The sequence below is a fragment of the Drosophila suzukii genome, chromosome 2R (genome assembly GCF_043229965.1).
Source record: "Drosophila suzukii chromosome 2R, CBGP_Dsuzu_IsoJpt1.0, whole genome shotgun sequence".
Taxonomy (NCBI): domain Eukaryota; kingdom Metazoa; phylum Arthropoda; class Insecta; order Diptera; family Drosophilidae; genus Drosophila; species Drosophila suzukii.
This window is the reverse complement of record NC_092081.1, coordinates 7,418,375-7,438,743: the sequence shown is the minus strand read 5'-3', so window position 1 is coordinate 7,438,743 and position 20,369 is coordinate 7,418,375. Positions and strand designations below refer to the sequence as shown.

Genomic DNA, 20,369 nt, shown 5'->3' with positions numbered 1-20,369 from the left:
GGGTTGCCAACAATAACTTTGTAGTAGTGGCTTTAATATTACCACCCAAATCAGTAAAACTTACAAAAAAATGTATGTAGTTTCTAGAACCTTAAAAACATATGTTTTATTTTGGAATTCTTGGAACCTTTTAAAAACATGTGTTTTGTATTTGGTATTATTTTTTTAGGTCCAAATATTTTTTGATCTTGAAACCATTGTATTTTTTAAGCACTGATTAACAAATTTGAAGTATTCTTAAATACTTTTTACAGTTTTTTTAAGAAAATTAAAATAAATTCTTGAAGGTAGTTATGTTGGAAATAATACCTTATATGCTATTTCACCCACTGTTCAGCGATCCGACTCGAACCTGCTGTTTATGCCCATTTATTCATGTTGAAACTTAGTTGTACATACTTTATGTACATGGTCCGTTATTGTTGATGGCATTTCTTTGTGGGTGTTGTCATAACGACCCCAGTTCGAGTGCCCCAAAATGGATAAAGCTTCCTATACCTATTCCCATTACGAAGCCGAAGCCAGAACCTTTGTGGTCGATTTTAGCTGTGGATTTGCATTAAGCGTAGAAAGTCGGGGGGCGTTAATTAGCACGTGTAGCTACATGGTATTACCCACAATTATATAAACATTATCCAGTTATTCAGTTGTCGGTGGCCTATGAGGGCGAGCCCAACGAAAACAAATAGACAAAGGCCGGTTCTCATGTGAACTAAGGTACATATAATACATATAATACGTATGCTATACCCATTTGAATGTGGCTCAATCTGAATATGTATTATGGCCACTTTTATCTCGCACTCATTGTGTGTGCATCTGTATTTGAATCCGGGGGAGGTGGCGTCAGCAAACCGAAAGCCAAAACAACCCACTAATTATGCACATACGAAACAAAATAAGAAACCAGCAAACGAACTCTTACATCTCCCTATTTACTTTTACCAAACAATCTGCCTAAGTCGGCTAAACCCTAACCACATGTAGGGTGTTTACAATAGTGCGGCTTTGTTGGGTCTTTTGCACACTCTCCTAACTATCCATATCTGCAGAGGGTTCACAGATCTGAACTCTGCAAAACCGCTGCAAACAAAGCTGGTTCACTTAGTTTTTCAAGGAAGCCTCTATCTCGTTCCATATGATCGATGGCATTACTCTGGAGAGTGATGTAATCCAATCTGCAGTCATTTTTAGCCAAGGCTGAGTATAGGGAATTGATTTAACTTTAATAATATATGCGCTGTTTTCTGTTCACATCTTTAGGCTCACTTTTTTTAGGAATCACTTTATGACGCTACGAACTCACTCTTCATTTTATAGGCATTATATTATAATACCTAAAGCGTTTATAGTAAGTGACTCTTGGAAAAAACTTTATTCTAATAAAATAGCAAAAGTATCATTAAATCAGTAGTTTTCAACTCCTTCCACTTTTATTGTATTTTTAACCAAATATGAATATAAAACTCTACCAATACCCTAAGGTAACGTTGTATAGCATTGCTTTCTTTTGGCAATTCCAGCACAAAGCAAACAGATATCCCAAGCCCATAAAGCATCCATAAAGCCCATGTTAACCCCAGCCAAACTGCCGTCAACCTTTGGGGATGGCAATCAAACCAAACGCCAAGCCTTTGGCAATCAGGGAACCTTTTTTCGCAACCCATGTCCTGGGGGATTTTCTTGAAATGATGAACACGTAAGGGAGAAATCTTCAATATTGTAAGTGAAACCCGGAGAACGAGAGCCGTAGGGCCCCAGGCAATTTCATAATCCCACAATCCGCACTTGAATGATTTAATATTGCAGGCTAACGAGAAATTCCCTGGAAGGAATATGGGATATACACGACTTTGCTTGTTTCTTTGCTTAGTTTTTCCTAGTATTATAAGAGCAATTAGGTAACTCACCGGCGGTCGGGGATTGGTGGGCATCGTTTCCTGGACTGGAGATGGGCGTAGAGGTGACTGCGTGGGCGTGGGCGTGGCCCTCCGGCAATGACAATGGTCCCCCGGCACCACTGGCATCCAACTCCGATTCCAGCGGCGGCGAGTTTTCCCTCACACACGACATCAGGCCGGAAGACATGCTGTTTTGGGGGCGAAAAGAGGGGGTAAAACTATTTGTAATTGCCATCTGCAAAAATGCGGTATTAGTGCAAGGAAAATATCTCTGGTGGGAGTTCGGTCTCTTCCGTAATATAGTACACCTATGGATTCTACACTTTCTACCAAGAACCCATCACTCACTTGCCATCCTGACATCCTGCGACACCGCGCTAATGGATCTCCATTATGGTGGTGTTCTGGAGGAAATTAAATGTCATATTGCATTCGCGATAAAAGCAACCACCAGCACAACCGAGCGGAAAAACTCAGTCTGCAAAATGACAGAGTGACAGGGCAATTGGGTTAAAGTGTCCTCAAGTTGTGGTATTTAATAGCATTTTGTGGCAATTATTAAAACAATTACTTATTTAAGGCTGGCTAATTTGATGTCTTGTCTTTATAATTATAGTTAAACACACATTGACACATTTTTCTCAATTAAAGTAATCGGTTGTGAACGGAAGATGGCAACAAGAAAGATTACCAATCCAGTTTGATAATATATTATAAACTTTTCAATATTTAACAATAAAATTTACAATTCGCAAAATGAATATGATGACAATGTGGGACAAACACCTTTCATCTATTGATTCATGAGAACTATAAATTATCTAATGATTCAATAACTAAAGTTAGATATAGAAACTACCAGGTGAAATATTCTTATTCATGATTAAAGAATTGTAGATTTCAAAATACAACAAATCTTTCTATATGCTACGTAAATAATTTACCATAAGTTCAATGTTTTAGCATATTATAGTGAATCACTTGGGTGTAAATGCCAAAAATTACTGTTCTTGGGCCCAGCCCACTGTCAGTTCAGTCAACCCACTTGATCACCCCGAATCGACCAATAAATAAATGTCATGGCCCGGCAAGAGCAGAATGCATTTTCCATTTGTTCGGCGGATTCTCTCGAATCGCTTGGATCCAAAGGCATTTCAAGGAAAGCTATTTTCAACTAGGAATTTGCCCCTTTATCTGAACTCTTTGGCCCGCAGACGTTGTGGATGTGCATATGCCTTTGGCTCAGGGTCTGTATTTGCTGTCTTTGGCTTTATTTTGCCTTTGTTTTGGCGCCGCAAGAATGGGACGTGAGTAATGGGTTACCAAACGGATGATTCATGCCAAGTTCGGGGATGCCGAACACTCACAGACGTTGCGAGATTTATATTACATCAGGCGGGACGAAATGTGGGGACAAGGAACATATCTTAAATCGCAAAAATGATTTACAAGCGTTGTAAATAAAAATGAAAAATGAAATATAAGCGTCAAGCGATTTTAGAAAAATTACAAGAAATTCAATATGCTTGAAATTTACGACCATTTGAACCTTGATTAAAATAAGAACATAAATCAAAATACCACTTACGTTAGGTTACGCGGTGGTATCTACGGTGAGTCACACACATGAGGCTATTAAAGACTATTTATATTACCAATAAATTTTTTTAAATCAAACCAGTTATGAGGTACCTAAGAGAGATATTTTAACAAAATCAAGAACGATTTACTCTTAAAAGCAAAAGCAAAAGAGAATGCTCCTTCTCGAAACCGAGAATACTTTTACTCAATTTGAGACAACTTAGTTTCAAAAAAGTGTTCTCAAAACAAGAGCTTTTCTTCTTGAAGTTGGAGAATGCGCGATCAGAGTGGAAATACTTAAATCGAGACAGATGAGAACGGTTTTTTGTCTCGGTAGAAGAACTTCTACCTTTATTTTTGAAATGATAAATTATTTTTACACCGCTTTGACCTACAGTAAAACATATTTGCATTTTATTTAAAATGATTTATATATACCAAAACTTTTTAGATGACGTTCATATACAAAGAGCAACTAACTAATTTTGTTAGGTAATTAAAATGCTTGTTTAAATTAAAGTAAGTGCAGTTTCCCCGCTTTTAACTGCATACTTTTAGGTGGTTTGCTAAATTTCTCAAACACATATACAGCTAGTAATTTGTAATTAGTGCGGTTGAGGGCGAGGGATTAACGCTCCAAAGAGCCGGAGAGTTAACCCAGTTAGTTGGGCTGTCCAAATACCGCGTTGGGCTGACATTTGACCCTTTAAGGCAACAAACCCCCCACCGACGTGTTCCGTGTGCACAGTGAATTTGATGTGCTAATTAGTGGGGAGAACACACCCCTTTTGGCACTTTTTTCCCAAACCAAACCCCCTCGAAAAACAAGCGCAAATTGCAGTTTAAGCGTTTTTTGCGCATTGAAATGGAAACTACAGCCGCGGATTCGTGTCGACACTAGTGGGTGTATATGTAAGTGCATAAGTGCATGGCTGCCTGGGTGCAGTTGATGAAACGATGAAGAGCTCTGTAATGATGATAAAAACCGCGATGACGATGATGTTGATTGGAGCAGACAAATGAGCAGCACAGCCAGCACAGCTGGAAAAATGTTCATTTCGTTTGGAGAATTGGTTAATTAAACGGAATGACTGGGGGGTCTAAGTCCTATATAGATGATATATCTGTTTTTTTATGGGGGAGGAATGGGTTGGCGAACAGTCAACTAAATGCGATTTTGACATTGAACTTGGGGGAATGCCAAGGCGAAATTCATTTAGGCTGCCAATTGAGCTGGACATGTAGGGGGAATTAGCACGCAAAATACTGTAGTTTATGAGTCAGGTTTGGTTCCGATTGATACACTCAAAGCTATTTAAATTCCTTAAACCTTTGTATTTGTTTCACAGAAATCATAAAGTTTAACCAATCCTTTTTAACAGATTTTTTGGATAAACACAAACCATAATTTGTTAACGCTCTTTAGTTTTTAAAAGGTTTATATTTTTTCTTCACACTCTTAAATAAAAAAAAATATGATGACGACGATGAAAAAATTATGATCTTAAACTTCCATTAATTAATTAATTTAAAAAATAATAAGAAAAATGTATTGTACGAAAATTACTAGTAATTTCAACTAAATTACTTAAACTTCGCCTAAATCTTGAGTTTCCCTGCAGTCTGAAGAGAAGCCATTAAAATCCAATTAAATTTCCGCAGCGGTAATTGATAAACAGCCCGAAAGTATGCCGCATTTTCCAGGCAGACAGGCCGTAATGAAAATGCCACCTTTGATTTTCCCGTTCAAGAGTTTTTCCAGCGTTTTTCCACCGCGACGAGACTCGAGGCAGACGGAAAACTGAGACGTGGTCTGGCACTTTTATCTCAATTTTTTTTCCTTAACCGTAGCCGCAAAAGTAACTCATCACCGACACGCAGTTTTTGCCCGCGGACTCGCTAGCTTGTATCTCAACGTGAAAATCTAACAAATTAACTTTGACTTTCATTTGCATTTCGCAGATGAGCACACACTCACTTGGCAAACTAAGCAAACACTGCAGGGAAAATGAAAATAAAAAATATAAATAAAAGCGAAAACCAAAGGAAAACAAAGCCAAAACCAAAACAGCCCAAAGTAAAGAAAACAGGCAGCGGCCACAAACTATAATTATGTGTGGCATTTGCATAGGCCCAAACACGGAGCAGCCTGTATAATTGCACTCGCTCATTACACAAATTTGCCAACTTAATTACGAGGAGGCCCAGACAATGGGCCAGGAAGCCGATTTGCGGCTCTAACTCCAAGGCAAACTCATCTCGAAGCGAGCTTCGGTATTCTCGAATTTGTTAAAGCCATTAACAACACGGAGAAAAATAAGATGAGAGTTGATTAGGTTTTTTAGGAACCAAAAGGTCGTTAAAACCCACACTTTTATCCCACAGGATGCTACAGAATCTGAAATCATATAGTTTAATAGAAAATATTTTTTCTATTTGAAAATAAAACAATGATACTTTAAAAATACCTTTTTGGTATTAGCTTAAGGCTTTAAGTGTTATGCCTTTTGCATTTGGAGTGCCTTGAAATAATATAACATTACGAAACTATTTATAAATGAAAAAAATAACATTTAAAATGCCTTGAAATAGTTTAATAATATACAGCTTTATAATAAATTCAGTGAATTTAATTTACTACAAGCAATAACAACCTCAAATAAGTTTTGAAGACGATTTTCGACCCTGATAAAAACCTACAAATTACAGTCCACTTTTAAACAGAAGTTAGTAAAAATGTTCTTCATCCAAAGTATAGAACTCGTATCATAACATGATACACAGTAAAGTTTTACTGATTTTAATATTAAAAAAATGAAAAGGTAAATATGTAGTGTATCTTATTTTAACAATAAGACCAATTTTTCTTTTCTCCATTTGGAAAATAATATTTATGATAGGTTAATCCAGAATTTTAACAATCTTTGGAATGTTGAAAATGATTTTCTAAAAATCCAATATACTTACACATGATAATTAATTATGAAACAGTTTATTTAAATTCCTCATTGTATTAGATTTGGCAAAATGCTGTTTATAATAATGTTGTTATGCTAAGGAATACGAATAGGTATCACTTCTTTGACGTTTTTCCCTTGTGTACCCACTTGTTAGCGACACTTCAGCACAATTCCCAATGGCTGGCTGGTCAGCAAGCGTCATTGCAAAACGGCCAAGTGGCATAATGGCCAAGCTAAAGAGCTGGACAAACTGAAAAGGAAAGTGCCCCTGACCGGAAAGCTCACACAACTTAGTTCGTGAAAGAAAAGCAAACAACCGAACAAAAGTGCATGCTCATCCCAAATCACACGGTGCACAACCTCCGTAGTCCGGAGTATTACCGCACTTTATTTGCCACCAACTGAATGGATCTGTCATCAATTTTAATGACCAGGCTTCTACCACTTTGTACAAAATGCGAATCGGGGCCATTACGGGCCTCTTGAAGGTCGTCTCAAAGTGTGAAAATGCCAAAGTTTGGGATTAAAAACGGCCATTTTTATACTAAAGTATAATGCGTTTGAATGCAAATTTCAGTTTTAATAAATCATATTAGCCACACTTTGATTTTCTCTACACTAGCATGTATTTAAATGGATCTCTTGTTTACATTTTCAACAATTTTATTGCGAATCTTAATTGAAAACGCCAGAAAAATGAAATATGTACATATTTATGAGGCGAGAGATGGATGTTTCTTGTGTATACAAAATAACACTTAAATGTAAAATATACACAAACGGGGGAGAAGAACATAAATAATTCACATAATATTTGGTCAAGAGAAATGCAATGAGCTTTATTTTACCGGCTTCAACAATTTCCGAAATTTTGGACAAGTATTGCCAAGTGGGCGTAAGGCTGATAAGGAAATAAATTATCAAACCTTAGTTGTATTTTTTTAAACACTTGTTTAGATAGATATTTACTTGTTTAAAAAATATATTTAAAATTTAATATTTAAAATTAATAATTAAAATTTAAATTTATTTCATAATATACCAAAAGCAATTGAATTTTCTTTTACTATGGCTACAAAAGAACTGAAGACTTAAGTACACAAACCAACTTAATTCCTTTAGCTTTTATCCACTATTTGCGCCTAATATTTATTCATTAATTTGAAATTCAATCCAGAACCTATTAAGAGAGGCTCCCAAATACCAATAAATTATCTACCGTCCCAGGGGAGTCTAATTCCCTACCAGACCATTGTTTTCCTAGGCCCATTTAATCGCATCTTCTTCTATTTGATTGGGCTTTTCAAACTCGTGTTTATACAGTCCCTGTTTTCGCTCCATTTGACAAATGCGAACTTTGAACCCGAGGCCCATTCAAGGGGCTCATGAAAATGTCCCCACCTTCTTATCAATCAATCTGTGAATCTGTGTATGATAGATGGAAATCGATGGAAATCAATAGGTGGGGAGGGGTCAGCAAAAGTTTCGATAAGAGCGTTGCTATAACGATGATGATGATGACGCAGATATTGCTGATTCGAAGATTCTGAACCAAAGTAAAAATAAGATGCTGATGTTGATTTATTTGCTGTTTACTTTTTGCTTTTTTTTAATTGACAGCCAGATGGGATTGTAATGTTTCCCTTTTTTTACATACTGCAGATCCAGATCCGAATCGGTGGGACTAGCTGACATTGCGGGGGATCTTCGTCGTTCACCATGAAAACACTTTTCGAACTTCACAGTTTTTTCCCGTTTTTATTCCATCCGCTTGGCCACAACTTGTGGCTGCTAGAAATGAGCGACTGAATCGGAATCTCTGTGCGGATTTCGTAGTGCCGAAGGGTAAAGCAGTTTGAGGATTACGGGGTATACTGAATCGGGGGTCTACGAGTGCGTTCGTGCCCAAGGTCAAGGAGCGCAACTGCGAGATATGCTCTCGGCTCGCCATCCCTCTCCATCTTTTCAGCCATCCTTCTTGCTCTTTTTGCGTGGGCGGCATCGCAGCATCATTGCTCATAAAGTTTTACAGCCACTGGATTTATGTTGCTAAGAATATATGGGCCTATGGAACTCATACTAGTAAAACTATTAGAATAAATAAAATACCCTTTTAAAAAGAGGTTTCGAAATGAATCATAATTGTCTTGAATCGATTTACCTTATATCGATGTCTGTACAAGATTTCAGATTTAAAATAATTATAGTTCTATCCAAAACTTTTTTATACGTGAGTTTTATTATTTCTACTAGCTAAAAAATTTTAATTTCAATCTCAATTTTACATATGTAATGCTTAGGGATAGATTTGAAACTCTACCATACCCAACTATTATTATTTTAAAAAAATGTTGTTGGAAAAATTATAATTTTTGAATAGGCTGATATTAAAGAAGGCTGGAACTAAGTTTAGTTAAGTTAGTTATTAAAAAAAAAAACAAAGTTTCTTAATTTAGATTTATCTGATTTAGCTATTAGTTTAGAAGTTTACTTTATACTTGTTCAACATTGTATCAAAAAACGTTCATTGGGCGCTTATTTAATATTCCAAATATCTGGTTAAAATCAGCTATTATATAGTTTTAAACTAAGTTAATTTAATTTATAAATATAATACTAAATTTAATTACTTTAAAAGTCAAAAAAATCTCTCTGTGAAATTTAGAGCCTCAAAAGTTGATGTAAAAAATAGTAATAAAAATGTTGCCGACCGAATGTTGCCAGAACCCCTATAACTCTGCTCCTCTCTTTGCGCAGTCGCATTTCCGGCCGTAGAAACTAAAAGTGAAGCCAACACACATTTATACCCTTGCCAAAAAAGAGAGAGTCTGACCTAGTCAACGAAATTGTCAGAAGTCTGTCACCGAATAACCAAATAAGGCTAAAAGCAGCCGACTTCCTTCCTCTCAGCAACAGAATCCCTGTATCCTTGTGATTTTGGAGAGTGGCCAAGTCGGTGGAAATTTTCCGCAAGTGCTCAGCCTTTCCACCTTCTTGAAATTACTGAAGGAAATCGGCAAGCCCGACTGCCTGGTTTATGGGTTTGGCCAAAAAAGAAATTAAGCCATCACAAACGGAGGACATCACAAGGTTGTTTGGCTTTTCTTTGGCTGAGTTATTGCTTCTTTCCGGCGAGAAGGTGTTAAGCCCTTTGGTTTATGGGCTAATCAGTCTGATTATACGGTTTGAATTACACGCAGATTCAAGGTCGATCTGCCACCAAGGTCTTTGCAAACAATGAAGCAAAAATGTTATTGTAATGGGAACGAAGCCCCAAAACGAAGCTCACATTACCATAACAACACAGACTTTGCCCAGGTGCGAATAAGTATATATATTAACATATATACAGTTGGGGGTACCTACTCGTACATTTTACATTTTAATGCTGCACGTACAGTGACATTTGAAGGGTTCCTTCCACCCATAAACATAAATTTAGCTAATCCCAACGAGACAGATAGAAGTTTATAAAAGAAACACATAAAAACTGGTGGGTTATCTCACCTCAGAGTGGCTTGTTTTCCCTTTTAAGAGAAACATCTTTCAACGGAATTTAAAATTGCTCTCTAACAGAATTAAGACAGAAGAATAAATTCAGATCAAAGCGAATTATAGTAATGGTCCACCATTTATCTGAGACTCTTTCCCAACCAAAGAAGCAATTCCAAATCGTTGCCCAACTCACCTGATTTCGCTGGAGTGCTTTTGAGGTCTGTTAAATTTTAGTTTTTGGGCAATACAATAATTTTCCGCCTTTCAATTGTATTAAGATCGTTTAAGTTGTCGTTACATTGTTTGAACTTCTTTTGTTGGTGGTCTGAAAAGAAGAACGAAAACATATTCAGTAAATAGTATATTTGAGGGTGTTGTGATGCAATTGAAATGTGTGAGTTCCAAGGTTGGATCAGCTGGTCTCGAGGGACACATGTGTGGGGCATGTGTATCCCCAAGAAATGTAAGCTATTTATGAACTCATCAAGTTCATGTTCATCAAAAAAACACAATGATCTATGTCTATTGGAACTTATACAAAAAAAACCATGTACGAAGTTAAAATGTCATTAATAATTGTCAATTCTAAAAGGTTAGTTAGCAATATGTTTTGGTTAAGCTAACAAAGGATGTTTATAAATGTCATATGACATATTAGGTATATAACACTTATATTAAGTACATGGAATATATTAAATAAAATGTACTATTTAATTAAACGACGTGCCCAACTAAATATATTCGAAGCACATGCAATGACGTGTGTCACTTGACATTCAAGCTGATCTTTAAAGTAGATTGTAAAATATATATAACATAGTTTATTTCTCTCTGTGCATTCGAAAAATCTCCTTCATTAGAATCAATCAACACTTTGGGCGGTCAATGACCCAAAAAGGGAACATGAACTCCGGCACAATCTGCCATCCGCAGACGACTCCTGAATTTCCCAGCCCCATTGGTCGGTGATAACGGCGAAAGTCGACCGTAAATCTTGATTATCCCCGGGCCCTACAAATACTACAATGGCTCAGAACTAAAGACCCGAACAGGCGCATTACGTAAGGCTTGAATACCAAAAACAGACTTCATTTTGTCACGTTCCTGCCAAGCCCGTGGCTAAAGGAATTTGCACATTGGGCTAGGCCCTCCCTGGGAGCTCCCTTCGCCCCCTTTCGCCCACCTTAACCCCTTTGAATTTGCATATCCATATCGCATATCATGCGGTGTATTGAAAGCCGGTGCCCCATTATAAGTATATGAGGCCATCCCAGCCGCCTCCTTTGGGCCCCCAACTGCGATGTGTGCGTGTTCTCAGCTGATTTGCATAGAAATGGCCGGCGAAAATGTCGATGGTCGGGAAAACTCAGGGGGGAAGAGGTCAGACCTTTATGCGAAAGTAAAACTCGCCTGCAGCAAGTCTGCAATTAAATAACATCCAAATAACTGAGTTAGCGTGGCGAAAATGATATGGGGGGGCTTGAGATATCCTGTGACTCACAAGAAAACATTACATTTTCTAAAAAACTTTGATACTTTAAAGTTGTATTAATCTTCCTTATAAAGTAAACCAGTTCGAATATTATTGATACTTTGTTTAAAGATCTTTGGTGACTAAACTGCTTGAACAATGGTCTTATAGAAAATATATAGTAAATATAACTAATGCATATCACATAAAATCAGATCATAATAAAAGACTATAAACAAAGTAAAATTGAAGTTTTTATTGTAAAAGACAAAAACGGAACAATTTTCAGTGGAATCGTGATGCACTTAAGCATTTCCGATGCAATCTTAAACATAAAATGGTAGTGAAACTCTAGCTATATAAAGAGGGCCAGCCCTATCATCATCATCAATAGACGAAAAGGTACCTATGTATATAGCATGATCTGATTTCTACGCATTTCCACGTACGATACCATACCATTTGAGATCTAGCACTCGACCGACTGCCCACTGCGTTGGGCTTTTATTAGATGAGTGTTTTATGCAAATTGCGATCATCTGAGTCTGATTTCGGATCCCGGAGTGGCCCAGTGGCTTAGAACGAGCCGTAAACTTTCACTGCCCCCACACGTGAGTAGGCCCGTGGTTATCTAATTGGATGGTTCGGGGATTTGGAGCTGGCCAAGATTAATTGCAGGGGGGATCTCTTCGAGGGTCTTCGCAGATGAGCACTCACGATGGCCCGAAACAATGATGAAAAGTAAAAGTTTCTATTTGGTTTATCGAACAATGCATCGAACGATGAATCCATGAATAAATTATTTCATCTTGTATTCTAAACTGGTTTTGGGCCACTTTTATCGCGGCCTGTTGCCATTAATTTTATTCACTTTTCCGTCTATTCATATGGAGCTTAATTGAATTTTGTTTGTCATTTTATTCGTTTTCTCTAAATAAGATGGGTTTACCGGAAAAGAACACGACATAAAATCAACATACAACTTTTAAATAGGTATGCCAAATTCTAGACTGTAAAATATTTAAAAAGAAGAAAAGCAAATAGGTAAAGCAAATACCATAATAAAATGCACTCACTCATCAGAACAAATAGCATTTTGTCCGCACACCCCTAAAATAAACAAAAATGCGAATGCGAAAGGAAAAACTTTGCACACCCATAAATGTATCCATACAATAATAAATGAACGAAAGAAATAATTGTCTGTCTTGAGATTTCGAAAGATACTAATGTTTTTGTATACTTAAAAATGAAGATGGGCTACATTATGAAAAATGAATTAACTTTAGAAATTAAATAAAGGAACTAAAATTAAGTATTCCTAATTCAAATGATATATTAAACTTAAATGTACTTTGTGATTTTATTAAATAATTTATGAAAACTATAACAATGTTCTACTATTTTCTAAAATATTATATGTATATATTATAATGCAAATTTATTCGCATTTTAATTTTGATTTATTAATATGAATTATTGTAAATTTAAATGACGTACATAACTATGAAAAATATATATGTAAATTGTAAACTGAGAGAATAATTTACACTCTGTATTAATAAGATATATAAAAAACCTATAAAAATACTGACTTAAATTCTATAAAAAACAAGCAATTTCCGTAATAAACATTTCAAGAAGAGCAATATAAATTCGATTTTCCCGAGAAAAGCGTCGCGTCTTTTCCGAATTGGACTCCTCGTTCCGGGATGTTATGGCTCACTTTCTCGCTCACTTTTTCCCGCTTGGCAATCACCGCCAAATAGGTCAGTTCAGATGGGGGTTACTGAACTCTCTCGCCCGCCGGCCAAAAGTATTTATGGAAAATTTGTCACATAACTCTGTGGGCCAAGAAATGACGCCAGCGATTGCGAATTTAGCGAAGACAGAATTTGCCTAAAGTCTGGGGTAATGCAACACTTCAATGCCATATAGCTCGTAAGTGGAATAGTAATAAAAGTAAAACCGAAAACCCGAACAAGAAACTGCAAACTGGAAAACCACAACCACATCAAGCCAGAGGCGAATTGCTTTAAAAAAAACAGCGTATGTAGATAAAAGTCATTTCAGAGAGACAATAAAAGCCAACTCAACAATAGCACATCAACTTGATGGTAACAACCTAAACTTATATTTCGATTACTTAACCAACTTTTGGACTCCACAGAATTGAAATTCTAAAAGAACAAACGAACTACTGGGTTTTTCCTCATGTGCTCTGAAGAACTTTCAAGTTTCATATAGAATATTGAAGTCATCATCGATGTGGCATATAAATTTACATTTTCTACTCGTCCACCACTTTATTTTTGTTGTTTTCAGACTCTTTCCATCGCTTGGTTGGGTTTTCGATCCCCTTCTTTCACAACAAATCCAAAACGAACCGATCCCAACCGAAGAGAACTTGCCACTTCAGCGGGGGTCCGGCACAAATACTTGAAGAGTTGTGTTGTTCAATAAAGCAGCTTTGCCACTCCAATCATACCCCTTGGGTATTTCTCCCATTTTTCCCCCTCTTTCATCCAATAACTCATAACAATGCGAATGATCATCCATGGCCAGATTCTCCACTTCATTCTGTTTTCTCCCCTCAACTCGAAAACTCGTTTCTGTTAATTGTTGCGTTAATTTATATTCTCAAAACAGAAGAAAAAAAAAGGTAACAAGAAGTACGTTCTCCCTCCTTGTCTCGCCCTCCACACCTCTCGCTCACTCTTGCCACACTTAATATGCTCTAATTGTGCTGAAAATATGATATTGGGTTGATTTCAAACTTGGTTAAGCGGGCAGCAATAAATAATAATAAAGAAATATATAGAATGGTAATAGAATTTAGGGGTCTTGTAAAGTAAACAGAAATCAAAGATTGTTTACGATCTACAAATGTTTGATGACTCACTAAATATACATCGAATTTGGCAGGTTTTTAATTAACTTCTCCATAAAAAAGACAGTAACCACAAAGTATTAACCCGAAATCCCGTTTCAAGATCATATAATACCATTTTTAGAGTGGCTTAAACATTTATATTTGCTAAATTTAAAATGCCAAAATTGCAGCAACCGCAGATCATTTTCCTTTTAAGCCATATGAACTATTCAATCTACCCCCTACCTGAGACCAGTTAGTCATAGTTTAGCTGGCCGTTAGTCATCCACCTAGGCCGCACATTAAGATTGCAGCGGGCTGGGAACAAAGAAAAACTCAAGATCCCCTCCTGGGGGCATGATCCGCAGACGATCTCTGCTCGAATACCCGATGAGCCGTTAAATAGAATATCGTAAACCTCGAATCCGAATGATCGGCAATGAAACGAGTACGGGCAAGCTGTGGAAATCGGCCTCGCCCCTTGGTCATCATTATCGTCTCCCCCGAACCCCTGGATTTTTATCAATTCGAGTGTAAGTCAATGGGGCATGAACATGAGTAGCGGAAACCGAAGCAACAAAAACTGTATTGTTTATATGGTCTATAAGATGGGTTCCTGCTGCCCCAGGAACCTGTTCTCAAATTAAAGAAACAGCGGAAGTTTGTGGGATTTTTGATTTATTATTAAGTGGGTTTTGGAAGAAGCCATCAAGTTAAATATCCAGCTGAGATCATTAGTACTATATCTTATACAACTTTGATTGAACTTATCAAAGCTAATTGCCTATCGTATCTGCAATAGGCTAAACACTATTCATTATATCCTAAGTAATCTATTAGAATAAATCGAACTATTAAAAAACCTATAGGAAAAGCAACTAAATTTAAATATATGAATAAACCCCAATATCTGAACCACTCATTTTGAAATATTTGTATTCTTGAGTACTTCGAGTATCCACCAAAATTTCCCATGACTAATCATTTTAAAACAAACAAGGAATAACCAATAGATTGTTTTTCGGCTTTTAGTGGGCTAGTGAAAATCGGAAAACAGGAGGCGAATGGAAAAAGTGAGAGGGAGACAAATACTTTGCCAAGTCTGAACGGTCGAGTAATTCGCAAGTATGCTGAAAATGAAATTCAATTGCGAAATTAAATTTCATTGAATTTAATTGTTGGCATGATCGGATCAAACAAACAAATCGAACGCCTCTAATCAAAGCCAACGGAGCGCAAAATCCGTCAAATGACTTCTGAACATTCCTCCGCTGAATATAGATTGGATCTGGTTTCGTTTCAGTGTTTTTCCAATGCGAGGGTGTGGTCCGGATGCTGTTCGCGATAAGGTTGCAGATCCATTGACAGAACTACTATATTTATACCAGCTATATGTGGTCCAGCCTTATCGGTCTTGGTTTGAAAACTTCTGAGTATTCAAAGGTCGTGCCTCTCAGCACTTCCTTTAGTTTCCTAACTGATAAAGTGGAAAAAGGGAAAGTTGCAAAACAAACGATTTGAATATTTACTTAAGTCTGCTTTTTGTGGCAGCTGACCGAGAAATCGGAAACAAACTAATATTTTATCTTCTGTAATTTATTAACCTTTTAGAGCTTAGCAGGTCATTAGCTGAGACCCAAACAAAGAGTTGAAAGTGATGAACTCTGCGCTTATGTCCAATAAATTTTTACAAATTCGTTACTAATGAATATTTAAAATTTAAGGTAAAATAAAGTATGTTGCGGTTATTTTTCGTTAGCTTAGACATCTAATTGTCAATTGTGATAAATAAATCCATTTAATATAAATAATTATATTTCAGTACTTCCTGAACTCATCCTAACTCTACTTATTGACAGATAAAAACTTATTTTAAGCACTCTGCTAATTTTGCTGAACTCCCATATCAGTTTTTCAAGGCTATTTATACTTATGCACTTTTTTGTTGACTTACACCAAGTTTTTTAAGTCGTTAGGCTTTTTTAAAGGAAATATAAACGATAGATACACAGACACACCACCCATCTGCTACCTGCAAACTTAATAGCTGTGACCCAAATAGAAAACCAAAAAAAATGCTAAAAATAAGTACGTTAATAGCGCGCAAATTATGAAAGAAAAGCATCAAAAAGATTGGCCAACATTAACGCCTAATCGTTTTAACCTTTTGTAAACTATAAAAAGTGAAATTACAAGCATGGGCATCCAACTCACTCTGTCTTTTTCTACATTTTTTTTCAAATATAGGTATATATTTTGCCGGACCTTAAGCCGGACATGATCTTGGCAAAGAAGTCAGCTTTGGGAGTGCAAAAGATTAGTTACTTTTTCTATTTTTTCCCACTTCTTGCCCTAACGAAAGTTGTTCGCCAGCTTTGACAATTTTTCAGCATTAACCCAAATAAAAGTAAAGCTGCCGAAATAAAAATATAAGAAATGGTGACCAAAACAAAGCGGGGAGAGAATAGAGGTCGAATGTGTGCCATGGTGTCGATTGAATATTTGATGCCCCCGAGAAGGCCTTGTAATTATGCAGAAAGAAAGAACCGCTAAAAGAGAAACAGAGCTACGCCCCCTCTGCTAGATGGTTCTTCTTACTAAGTTACTTTTACAACACTGCACTAAGAGAAAAAAGAGTTGTAAGTATCAAAAATAGTAGAGCTATTAAGCTAAACGGTAGATTTAGTGCTGTAACATGTTTTTTATAGTCCATAAACTTATTACATGCCTTTACAAAATCTTATCTTTTCAAAAACTTAAATATATTAAAACATGTATCAAGTATATAAGTCGTTTGGAACGACTCGTTTCTTATTTTTATAAATACCGAATCAAATAGTAAATATGTAACAAATATCTTTATAAATATTATTATTATTATACACTGTTGCCAAAAGCTTAAAGCTTAAGGTACAGGGAGAAATCGGCCATAGTTGCTAAGACTTTCGGTTGGAACTTTATAAATAACATATTCTTATAAGGTGAAAATCCTGATATGTTGAAGCACTACATACATCTTTAAGTGCTCGCACTATAAAACGTTAAAATACACTTCATAATTTTGTTTTTTACTTTTATACATATTTTTTGATCAAGTAAGATTGTTTTCAGTGATTTTAGATTTCAGATTTTATAGACAATTTTAGTCAGGGAAAGATAATAATTTAAAAAGTATTATTAGTTTAAAATGAATTGAAACTTATTTTTAAGTAATATTTCAATTTAGTTGAGTAAAATAGACTACCAGTTTTTTAAGACATTATTGTCTATACAACGTACATTTTATTTCCAGTGTCACTAAAGTTAAGAAACCTGTTGCTTTGTAACTGAAAAGAGCTTCTGCGTAGCTGTCGATTGTAAAGTGAGTTACAAGTGGCTGTTCTCGTTATTTTGTAATTCGACATGCAAAGCACGTGCAATTCCCTTGATTCACAGACCTTTCATCGGATGACGTAGTACATAGAATGCGACTGGTGTTATTGTTCAGTATATATACAGACTTATAGGTATGGGTCTTGTTTGCCACCGTGAAGGTCTTCTTCACGGGACTGCCTCGTCATCGTTCTGGTTTGGGCATTAGACGATTGTCTGGGTCCAAAGCACACACACAGTCACTACGAAAAGTATCTGTGTCCGCAGCATAACAATTTGTATGTGTGTCATTGTGGCAATTGATTTGAATCGCGTGCATGCAACCTGATAAACCATCGTGATGGTGTGAATTCGGAATGGCTTATAGACATTTAAGCCGTACTCGTGTATTTCGCCTTTTATGCCTGGTTACTGTTACGTGGCTTGTGCCCAGAATGGCTAATGAGATGGCTAAAACGGGCATAAGTACTCGCTAATAATAGCAGTTAACTGGAGACTTTCAGGGCAGGGATCAACCAAAGGGTTCTTATTGAGTGTTGCATACAAATGTGTTGAAGGATCATGTAATGTGCTCCATTAATTCAATTACAAATGCTCCTCACTTTGAAACACTTTACAAACTAAGTGTTATTAACGAGTTAGAAGGGTAAATCGAAAAAGATACAGTGCTGAATATAAGTTCTATCTAAAACATTGTTTAAAGTTTCTTATACATGATGGATGTTTTCTAGAACTTAGTTTTTAGATTAAAAGATTAATGTTAATTTTAAAATAATAGTCCTCTAAAATATTTTACTTTAAAATATTGAATTCGAGATTATAAAACTTGTTTTATAAATGGCAAATTCCAAAGAACACATCTCTATCACTTTCATATGAATTGTAATTGATACGGTCTTTTGTGTTAACCCCCTCCGTATTCACATTTACCTAATTAATTAGTTGCACATACTCACGAGCGTGTTACTCTCCCCGTTTTGCAAACATTTGTCTATAAGAACGGCGTATCCCTCCCCCAGTTGAGACCCATTAACATTGCTTTTAATTACGCCATTACAGCCGTTCCCCAAACCAGCGAAATTGGCAAAGACAGAAGCTAACTGTTTTGCACAACGCAATTCGAATTAATTAGACTTTATAGAGTGGGTGACGAGTGTACCACACCCCAAAATGTCGAAATGTCAGGCAATTAAATCACTAGATGCTGTGGCGAAAGTGATCGCATTCTATGTGAGAATGGCCAATGACTCATAAGTCTTATATGTTTATACTTTAAGAATTTCAAGTACAATCGGTAAAACATAAAACTTATTAATTAACACTCGACTGGTATCTTTGAGGAACATCTTTAAGAAATTGCTAGCAGTTTTTCAACTTGCTTTGTTTTTTGGAACGAGTATTTCTGCGGCTTTTACCACTTTTTCGCCCGTCCAAGCATCATTGTTTCTCTTTTGTGATTAATGGGTGCGTTACCATTGGGATTTAGTGCGCGACTGACTTCGACTAATACCATCTCCCCCCAACCGACAGCCCCGAAAACCCCCACCAGCCCCACCCATGAGGCATCTCTCATGCTTTTTTCAATTACACTCCAATGTTTGAATTTTGCGCCACATTTTTAATGCCGAAACCATAAAAGTGCTCGTGTGTGTGTGTGCAAAAACCGAAATAAAAATATAAGAAATTGGCTGAAATAAAAGGCTTGGTTGAAATAATGCTCGTTAGCAGCAGTAGCAGCAGCTACTGAACTATAAAGCGCATGGGGAGCCACAAAAACTCTGAAATTAGTTTCGAATTTTGAAAAACTCACTTTGCCATGGCGGAATGTCTTAGTCACGCCACCTGCTGCAATCCACTTGGGTTTTCTAGTGGGTAAGTAGGGAGGTTGCCGAGGAAGGTATACTAAGCGCACTCCAAATCTATTTGGTAAACATTGGACGAAGCGTGTGGAATTAAACCCAAACACGATAATTGTGCCGAGACTTTGGGGGCAGAGATTGTCAAGGTCGTCTGTCTTACACGAATTAATCAGGTAATTGTGATCGCAAATAATTATATTTTATGAACTTAGTAGGGCTCAGAAAATGGGCAGAGGAGAATTTGCACATTTGAAATTATAACTATACTTATAGTATACTTCCTAAAGGAAGACTTTGAAAATAAGTTTGGGTCATAAGAAACTCATTTGATATATAATTGATATAGTACATTCTTTGCCTTTTCATACAGTTTAATACTACCAAGATTTGGTTTAAGTAAATTACTTAGGTGTTTAGTTTTCTTTTGAAATAGATTTCTTTTATTTTAGATGATTATGATAATTATAAGAAAATCATTTGATATATAATATATGTAGTACACACTTTGCCTTTTCAAACTATTTAATACTACCAAGATTTGTTTTAAGAAGATTACTTTGGTATTTACTTTTCTTTTGAAATAGATTTCTTTTATTTTAGATGATAGTGATAAATATTTGGTGCTTTACTTGCGTACAAGAGATGATTAATTATATCAACCATTAAAGAAACCCTTTTTTTAATATTTCTATTTTAGAATTGTAAATACAATGTATTTCTTTATTATCTGAATGCTGTCCGATACCAGTTCATTGGGTACCCCGTCATATTAAAGATACCCAGTATGGCTTCATAATGCTGGCTTATCGGAAACTACACATTGAGCACATTTAGAGTGGCCCCATGCATAGACGGGAA

General features: G+C 36.3%; 1 protein-coding gene across 3 annotated transcripts in view; it reads right to left on the bottom strand.

The window, feature by feature from the left end:
- The window catches only part of LOC108009451 (serine-rich adhesin for platelets), a 42,278-nt gene that overhangs the window by 17,082 nt on the left and 4,827 nt on the right, over positions 1-20,369 (bottom strand). The window contains exons 2-3 of one of the 3 annotated variants that reach the window (XM_017073817.4): positions 10,131-10,262; positions 1,911-2,089 (exon numbers count right to left, since the gene is read on the bottom strand). In XM_017073817.4, coding sequence (XP_016929306.3) covers positions 1,911-2,088 — 178 coding nt within the window. In that variant the 5' untranslated portion in view covers position 2,089; positions 10,131-10,262. Of the gene's footprint in view, positions 1-1,910; positions 2,104-8,099; positions 8,153-10,130; positions 10,263-20,369 lie in introns of those variants that run through there. The other 2 variants (XM_017073815.4, XM_065863857.2) reach the window with 2 other exon arrangements.